The following is a 10,043-nucleotide window of genomic DNA, read 5'->3' as shown; positions in this document are numbered from 1 at the left end:
TCAGTATACCATGTAACTATTAACCACCACGATATGGAAATTTTCTAACTATTTTTACAGCATAATAAGGAATACCAAGGGAATTTGTATACATCACACAAACGCAGAAAAATCTAGTAACTGAGGAACAGTAATGGCGAATTTCAGCAGTGTAAAGTTTAATACAAATTAAATTTTTAATTGTCCTATTTTTGATACATAAAGAGTTAAACCTGTTTTGTATAAAGATGTTGGCACATAAAAGCTGATGTGTAACACGACACATACTAAAATGAGGATTCCTTAAATGTAAAACGTTCGCCACCATTGTGAGAGTCGTTGAAACCTCTATAAAAATGTTAGTTCCCTTTTCATTACATTTTCGAACGTGGTTTTGTTGTTCGTTCGCTTGAAAATGAACCTTAAACTTTCGTGTTAACGATCAAACTCCATCGCTTTTATTGGTTTTATTTTATGAAACGTCCGATGTACCCGTTTTGAACAGCCCGTTCTTGGTGTTTTAAAGTACTTCTTTGTTTTCATACTGTACGAAGTCACCTTAGGCCTTTGAATTAAAATGATAACAATATAATGTAAAACACAACATAGAATAGTAACTTTCTTTATAGCTTTTTGCAGAGTCATTAAGTTGTAAAAATACACCGCTCATTGTGACTTAGTAGCGGAGTCTAATTATATAATAATTAAATTCTTCGATGGACCTTATCTTTTAAAAAAATTTAACCTTATCGTTTGAAAGATTTAATTTCTGCAGTTATTTTTACATTAGAGTCCTGTGAATAATAAAGACTATAGGCTACTTAACATTACGATAGTTTCGTTATACAACAAGTTATAGCGAGATGCTTTAAAACTTTCAAAAATAAATTATAATAAAACTAGCTGTCGCCCGCGACTCCGAGCCCGTGGCATTAAAAAAAACTTAATGAGTAGCCTATATGTTTTTCCATACTACATCAATGCCAAAATTTTTCGAGATCCGTTTAGCCGTTCTTGAGATAACTTCTAACAAACATTCGAATTTATAATATTAGTAAGATAATTATTATAAATTTATGTGGTACCATTCTAGCTCATTAAACCTAAGTCTCTTACATTAACTATAAAAGATTAATAAATGTAATACATAAAATTCTCGTGTCACAGTTTTCGTTGCCGTACTCCTCCGAAACGACTTGACCGATTCTCATGAAATTTTGTGAGTATATTCAGTAGGTCTGAGAATCGGCCAACATCTATTTTTCATTTTTTTTTTAACTGCGCGCGGACGGAGTCGCGGGCGACAGCTAGTATATTATATAAATCATATTTATAATAATACCCAAGAGTTGTTCAAGAAAACCGGCGTAATCTGTGTATATCTTTCCACGTTATGTTTTTACGAACGCCGCTACGTATGTATTCACCACTATACGCGATGTTCAGTTATTTCCCCTGACAGTAATATCACTACGACACACCACCAATGTAATTTGAACTTCTTTATCCTCTTGTGCACTTGCAAAACGTAGCCAAGTTGTTTCGAGTAAGTAATACAAAAGGATCAAACAAAGTTGGCTTATGCAAGCTGATACTAAGGTCTTTATCCCCGCGGATACTAAGGTACACCTGTATTCAGCATTCGCACATGTTGGGTGAAAAAAAAATATTTTATACAATTACTCAATTAGCTTAGTGCTATATATTTATATCTCCTTTTTATTTAGTAAATACAATCTTATAGTTTAGAATGTTTGCAGAATTAATACGGCAGTGAAAAAATTATATGGTGTTCGGACACTAATTTCAGCCTTGAATGAAGTGAAGAGGATTAAATCTTTGCATAGTTTCCAATCCATTATATTATTTACATAAAATCAAAATGTTAGTAATAACTTTCATAATTCCATAGTTATTTAAAAAACTTGAGAGGTGTCAAGGGAAACCCGGATGGAACGAAGTTCCTTTCAATTAATTAGTGAAGGAACCAATGTTTATTCTATGCATAAAAAACTTAAGTCTTCACAAGAAGTACATTTTATTTCTATGAATTTTCGTTATATATTGTCACGTCGTTGCCATGGTGATATAGCAAAAAGTGTCGTGACAACGTTTCGTAAGAATTTTTTCCGTCTAGCCGCCTTTCACAACGCGCGATAAGGAACTTCGTTCCAATATATATCGACTGTTGTATTTTCAAGTTTTTATCCTGTCATCTGAATCTTTTTTAAGTTAGTTTTAGTTTTAACAATTTTTATCCATCGATAAGAAATAAAATATTTTATTTAATGAACTTCAACTATAAAGAACATAGTCAGTTTAAACAAACTAATGCGTCATTTACCTCTTAAGGAAGCTTGTAAGACGGGTCATCTCTCGCCTCCGCACTGACTCATGTCAACACAAGAAATGATCTCATCTCCTGTACTCAACATGGACATCATCATTTAAAATTAATTATTTTACCTTTATTATACATACTTACAAATGGAATTTTTTAAATAAATCATTGAGATCGATTTTTATGTGACTAACAGTCGTACACAGAGTCATTAATTGATTCCGAATATTGTAGAACATTATGAGGAATCTACATTTTAAGCTTTAGTGTAGATTACCCATAATATTACTTAATGTCTAATTAGTGGTAATAAGTAGTTAGTATTAAGTAAAGTTAGTTTTAAGTATCCAGTTTTTAAAGCCGAGAAACCTGGTATGAGTCCTGACTAAGACTTGTCAATTAAATTTAAACTTGTAATCAAAGTAACACTGAATACATATTATTCAATTTATTTTTTCTGAGATAACTACATTGTATGATAAATTTATTATTTTATCTAGTATTCTAGTAAAAATTTAATTAAAAAGATGCAAATATGCATAGCTCAATACAATAATAAGTTGGGTTGATAGTAATAAAATAAATAAGAAAAAAAAAACACGTTTCTTACTTATTAATATCACTTTCGCTCTAACGAACCTTTTCGTATTTTATTTACAATAATGCCACCTTTTATTTTTACCGCAGTCTTCCCGGACAACGGTACAAGCCTACGTTAAAGTGATTTTGCTAAAAGCGTATTCATATTAGATTTTCGATCTTGTAATGCCAGCCGGTCGTATCGAGAATATCAGTGATACGTTCGATATTTTATTTGAGTCTATTCGAGTACACCGCTCGCCGCGACACGGAAGAGTGTCGAATAAATACAGGATAAAATATATCCACTGTCGAGTTGCGCGATCCCGGTATATTCGGGCCATTTAAAGAATGAATTTTTGTCTGCTTCTCTTACTGTTGTCGGGCTGTATTTTTGGCTCTACTTACGGGATGCTGTATCGACGGGACTCCGATAACGTTCTGAAGCCCGGTGAGTCGCTTTTGATAATACATTTCGAATGGTAAATAAACACTTCGGTGAATTGATACGATTGAATTCTGTTGTTATTTGAATAATAGATTTTTTTTTAATTTCGTATGCATATTAAATAAACAGTGTATTGTTAGTTAAGAATTGTGAAATTACTGACACTGCCGTTTGTGACCTATGCCTATACTTATGTCAGTAGCATTTGATAATTTTTTTGTGTTTGAAATGTAATAGTTGTAATACATTATTACGTTTACGTTTCAGAATACTAAAATAGATAAAAGTTAAATGCGCTCTCCTTCTTGTTAAAAGATTGACAGATCGTAATGAATAAGTTAGCGCCATCTATTGGCTGTTTTTTAAAACAATGATTTTAAAATTTGTAATTAAAACTAAAAAAATCTAGTGTTGATTTTAAAACTTTCCAATTTTGGGACATACTCAAAAAATTCGAATAATTGTATGTAGAAAAATGTTATGACCAATGAAATTCGTTTTACACTATTTTATGACTACTTCCTACGTTGTTTGTAAGGATGAAGACTAATCGAATTTCACATTATCAAAAATCAAAATCAAAAGGAATTTACATACATACAAACTCACATACATAAAAACAAACAAACATACGCGCGAAAAACATTACCCCCTTTGGAATCCGTCAGTTAATAGCATTATGTTTTCGTACGTGTATTTCAGCCATGTAAACTCACGATAAGGTTCCAGAATCGGCTAAGTTTATGCTGGGTAATCCAGAATGATGACAAAAGCACTTTGCATCTAATTGCTATTATGAAGACGTTAGATATCGTATCTTTATGTTGGCACTACCGAAACAATCACATTAAAACATGTTTTGTTTCAATTTTTAAATTAAAAGAGAAAGATGTTCTAGAACTTTGGCTGAGCTCATGGTTACAATTAATCCAAAAATCCTGATCAGCAGCTTTTAATATCAATAAAATATATAACGTAAAAATACAGTACTAAAAGCGAATGTTTCGTTATTATTTAAAATTAAATGGATGCAGGTTTACTCACGGCATTGCCTTGAGTTCACAAACTTCGTGTCGTGCGCAAAGTGCACTTTCGAAATACAAAGATATGTTTACAACCTTTCCGTGCTATATTGAAAATAATTAAAAATAACATTTACATGTTAAATTCACCGCTATAACATAAATGGAAGTAAGAAATATAATTTTCACCATATAAAGTGAAAAGTCACGGAGATGATAATAGATTTTGACTTAACAATAGTTACTACATTACTTTCATGATTAAAAAAAAAGATATTTATAAAAATACCTACGTGAAATTTAGAGTTGTAGGGTGACCATAATTTTTACAAAGCGAAGGAATAAAAGAGCCACAATTAAGAGTAGATTGTAACTCAAAGTAACTTTAAGAGTTCGTAATAACTTTTATAATAAAGTGTGAACGCGGCCTTTGAAGAGAACTGTGCAGAGACTGCATTAAAAAGCTTAAGACTGGTCGCCCGGCCTTGCATAACCGAGTAACGGGCCAGGGTCAAGATTGTATATGGACCTGTGTTTGTCACTCAACATAAAGTCATGCGTAACGTTTTTAAATTAATACTTACGTTAATATCTATTAAACTGCATGGTTATAAGCAGTAATTATAAGCGTATTTATAGATTATTTTTGCAAAGGAAAAAGAAAATGAATTTGTCATCCAGCACACACATCAAGCATTTCAAACGCGGAATCACTCCCACTTTACGCATGTCTTCTAAGTGGTCGTGGTATTGCGCCGGTCAAGCCGGCGTCTATTTAGAAGTACCGATTTACTACTTTATCTTGAATGAGAAAGGGTAATTTATAAATCAAACAAAACAAACATCAATAACTGGTTTGGTGTGTTCACAATTCGAGATAATAGAAATATATAATATTCATTTTAAAATAAATATTCTTATACAATAATATTTTTCCCTCATTTCAGATCTTCTGCCGGTGTCTTCCACTGTTATGCCGCTGCCGTTTTATTCTGTGTACGGATTCGAAAAGAAATTGCTCCGTGACAAAAATAAAAAGCGACCCGAGGGGAAAATTTCACTTATCACGAAACACAATCAATAAATACTAGATAAAAATGCAAAGTTTAAATTTTTTTATATTATTGTAAAAAAAATATAATTTATAAAGTATTTATCATTTATGTTTTTGTAGTTCAGTAAGCTTAATAAGGCGACCATGAAGAGTGGAGAAATGATGAACAGAATAACTGGTTAGAAAGAAGGTAAAGACATCTTGTAAGCTATTAAAAAAAAAGCAACTGATATATGGACATAGCTCCGTACGAATTAATATTTGTACTCCCATTGATAATTCAACAATTCAAGAACTTTCTACAGTCTACACCATCAACCTAATCATCTCCTACGCTGTATTTTGTTATGCTCAAAAATCTAAATGCAAATCAGTTAACCTATAGAGGTTCAATGAACTACAAACTTCAGCTTTAAAAATAAATGTAAAAAGATGTCGGAGTATTTCGAATCTTCAATTTGGAAAGTTGAAATTTATACACCGAATAACCACACAAAGGAATATACGTAAATGCAAAAGTAGGTACGTTGAATACACAAACCTTCAATAAAGCTCCTGAGCATATTTGCACAGCTCCAATGCGCTGCTGAAACTTTAGCTCGGTTTTGTCGAGTTGATTTTGGAAATAACATACATTGTACTTGTATTTGTATTCTATTTAAAAAAACATATCAAAAGTACACGTTATCCTTTAAATCATATTTAAATATTTACATCTAATATATAAAATTCTCGTGTCACAGTTTTCGTTCCCGTACTCCTCCGAAACGGCTTGACCGATTCTCATGAAATTTTGTGAGCATATTCAGTAGGTCTGAGAATCGGCCAACATCTATTTTTCATACCCCCCCCCCTCCCATTTTTTAACTGCGCGCGGACGGAGTCGCGGGCGACAGCTAGTTTGTATATAAAAATCATAAATAAAAAGAGACAAAAATTCTACATGTCTCTTATTGCTCGCTAACATGATTACTCATTGCTTGTAAACATTGAACATTAGCCTAAACCAAACGTATGTCTCAAACATTACCCGCTACATGGATATAACTAATTATGTTTACATTCGAAGTAGCAGTACCTTTTTGATCTGTGGTATGATTTAAAATAACTTTTAGGTGATTGATACTAAATAAAGATCAATTGAGTGAATGATACGTAAGAAGGGAGGGTATTCAAATATTATAGCTTATATGGAAGAGTAGCACATACTGAATCGACGCTTGTAAGGGCAAGAACAGTTTAGTGATGATACAGAGATAAAAAGAACTCTATTTTTATCCAAGGCAAAGAAATTGATACAACGTGTTAAATCAATATAATTAACCATTCTTCCAACCGCCATGAGACAAGCCGCGGACAGAGCGGTGTGGAAGCAGTTCGTCGACACATCAGTAAAGGCACTTCAAGATGAGCACGACCTTCAGTAATGTAGAGCACGAAGAAGAAGAAGAACCATTCTGTACAAACCTTATCACGATCGTTGGTGTATAGGATAGTTAATGTTTATATTTTTACTAGCTGTTGAACGCGACTCCATCCGTGCGAAATTAAAAAAGAACTTGATACGTAGCCTATGTGTTCTTCCAGACTATGTTTTACACCTGTGTCAAATTTCATCGTGACCCATTCAGTCATCCATCCATCTAAACATTCGCATTTATAATATTAAGTAAGATTTGTTTTTTAAATAACATCGGACAAATTTACAATTTTAAAAAAATAGATCTATTAATAGCATTATATCTATTACTGAAACATATTAATACATATGTACACATGAACCCATTTAATCAATATTGCGGCTAAGCGGATTACGTTCAACATCCATTAAGTTATTCTCTTGATATTCACAGAAAATTAATGTGTAGATAGACATGTGTAGGTATACAACATGTTTAAGTGCATTCCATTTAAATCATAGCGCTTAAGTCAGAGCTTTTGGGATTAGCTAAGTTCTTAAAATGGAATGAGATACATTGATTAATTTTTCACAAAAATAATACACCCTCTGGATTACTTTTTTTAGAGAATTATTAGTCAAGATCATCTCGAGCGTATTGCGCGCTAAAGTTCCCAAAACCAAGTGACAGATAGCTGTAGTGAGGCGACGTAAGCGTTGATATTTGACATGTCTAGTGCTGCGCCGATACACCGGCACAGTGTTGATTTTTGTCTCTAACACTTTATACGGAGGATCAACTTTAACTGGGTTTGATTTACTCATCGACACAAAATAAATTATTAATGTCAAACAATAAAATGTAAAACAAAACTATTTATCTCTTCACAACATTTTTTTCACACTTTAATTATTCAACCGTTTTATTTCTTTTACTATTAAGCACGGCTTCGCGTTACCGGCCAGTACGACCTCCTTGGCAGCGTACATCTATCGTGCTACCAAGGAGGTTCGATGAGCATCAATGTCCGTTATACAGTAGTCATCTTTCTAACTAGTTCCTACTTTAAGTATTTTAGTCATCTTAATTATCTATTTGAGATCTATTACAGTCTACTACCAAAAAAGACTAGAATTTCCTTTTACATATTACCTTTTAATATATCCCATGCCAAGATAAGTTACTTCTTGATTTATATATAAATGCCATATTTAGTCTTCCACTTATAGAATTGTTTCGTGTCATCGATTCCTTTTATCTTTGTCTAATATTATAATTTTCATATAATATATGGTATTTAATAACTTAAACAAGTAGTTCTTATTCATTAACTTAAAATAGACATTTAAAATTTTCTTCAGCTTAATTTATTCTCATAAAATGATGGTGTATTTTTCATTCATATTTAAAAGCTGTGCTTCATCCAGAAGTTTCATCGTTATAAACAAAGCAAGGGGAGATAATGAAGTGTATTGAATCTGGCAACTTCTGTAATTTATCATTTGAGATACTCTCGGGTATCGCTCCGTAAATTTTCCGGAGACAGCAAAGTTTTAAAGATTTATCAGCTCGCATCGATACCTCTTGTTTATGAGAAGGTAAATATGACTTAAAATTTAATTATATACTTAAGTATACCTCAAGTTAGAGACTTATTTGAGACGACATATTGAGGAGGTATTAGGTATGTTATGGTATCTTTATTTAGTTGTTCTTTTTATTAATGTTTTGCTTAAATTATAATAAAGCCATATACTCCTGTTCTTTTACAACGTAATAAACTTATAAAAACAAAACAAATGAAAAATCTTACTTTTTAAAATAATTTATACAAATTTCACCTGTAACATACTACGAGTATTTCTATTTAACAGTTTCCGGTGCACACAGGCTGGGGCGCGGTCGCCGTGTCACTTTTGATGGCAAACTCGGTGTTTCCTATTATGAACACCAGTGAGATTCAGTTCTTACCCATTAGTGTTATGCTGCAGCTTGTAGTGGTTATGAACATTGTCTTTATAGTCAAAAGGATATAAGAAGCTAAGTGATAATAGGCACACAAAATTTTCCTTATACTTCACTTATATTACTCGAGCTCATAGTTACCACAACAGCATTCTAGGTACCACTAGGTACGACTGACACTGAAAATTTAAGAAACTACTCAAATAATGTAGTTTAATAAGTTATGAGTCAATTATGATTGAATTATGTTTCGTTCCAGATTAAAAAAAAAAGAAAAAATATTCATGTCAAGTATCAACATATCATAACCATTAAGAATATTTGGCGACAGATGGCAGCCGACCCTATTTTTCGGATAACCAATAAGTGAGGCTACATTTTTATGGGCCATTCTGAGGGTCGCTCTTTCAGAATTCTTCAAGTTAGGGTTAATCTTTCACCGAATATTGAAATGGGCGGCTAAACTTTTTCGGTCTTTTAAGAATTTGAATTTGCCAATATATTGTTTTTATAGGTACGAGTTACATTTAATAAAGACAATAGAAAGATTTGAAATTACATGCTAGCGTCATGATTGTCTCGTTTCAAGAAAAATAGAAGTTTATGAAAAGAGCGTTCGGAATTAAATGGAATTCATTTTATCATGTTATCTGTAATTAAACATTAAAGCGGCATCGTTGATTAAGCCGTTGCTGTCAGTTATTATCCCATTAATAACAAAAGAATAAGGCGGGAGCGTAGTACAATGTTATCGCTGCGGTGTCTCCAAGGGGACTTTAGCTTAATTGCTTTTAGAAAGCCGATAACTCCGGCCACGGGAAGATATTTTCCGTTTCAATGTGCTACCGCCAAGTAATTTATCTTCACTTATATAACAATTAATTATTTCTTTTGAATAATATGAAAAGAAAGGTAAAAAACACAACATTAGTTTCACAATTAAGTTTAAATTCATTTAATACAATTCAAGGTTGACGGAAAAGAACTCCTTGACATATTTACATATGCTCATAAATGATGTTATAATTTAAGTCGAATCTATGAAATAAATGTTAAATAAATAAAATTTAATGATAATTTTTTTGATGTGAAACATCTATAGGATCACTTGTAAACCGAATTGTTGGCGTGGCGACGCTTGCCGTGGCGACGGGTCGTCAAGCTATACTGAAGTGTACACATATATATATATATATATGTAGGAAAAGGAATAATAATAATTATTATTATTCCTTCATTCATTCATTCATTCAGT

At 32.3% G+C, this 10,043-nt stretch overlaps 1 protein-coding gene across 1 annotated transcript; it reads left to right on the top strand.

Moving 5' to 3' along the window:
- Window positions 1–3,055: 3,055 nt before the first annotated feature.
- On the top strand, window positions 3,056–5,479 carry LOC106710613. The gene is made up of 2 exons (XM_014502708.2): window positions 3,056–3,350; window positions 5,317–5,479. Exons 1-2 carry the CDS (start codon window positions 3,251–3,253, stop codon window positions 5,451–5,453), a joined length of 237 nt encoding a protein of 78 aa, XP_014358194.1. The 5' UTR covers window positions 3,056–3,250; the 3' UTR covers window positions 5,454–5,479.
- The last annotated feature ends 4,564 nt before the right edge of the window (window positions 5,480–10,043 follow it).

Source organism: Papilio machaon, chromosome 5 (genome assembly GCF_912999745.1).
Source record: "Papilio machaon chromosome 5, ilPapMach1.1, whole genome shotgun sequence".
Taxonomy (NCBI): domain Eukaryota; kingdom Metazoa; phylum Arthropoda; class Insecta; order Lepidoptera; family Papilionidae; genus Papilio; species Papilio machaon.
The sequence above is the reverse complement of the archived record's forward strand: the minus strand, read 5'-3'. Positions and strand labels throughout refer to the sequence as shown.

Bases quoted from the DNA above. Each gene is read 5' to 3' on its own strand.
- LOC106710613 (XM_014502708.2), top strand. From the start codon at position 3,251: ATGAATTTTTGTCTGCTTCTCTTACTGTTGTCGGGCTGTATTTTTGGC. The intron at 3,351-5,316 runs GTGAGTCGCTTT...CCCTCATTTCAG, and splicing joins CGATAACGTTCTGAAGCCCG to ATCTTCTGCCGGTGTCTTCC.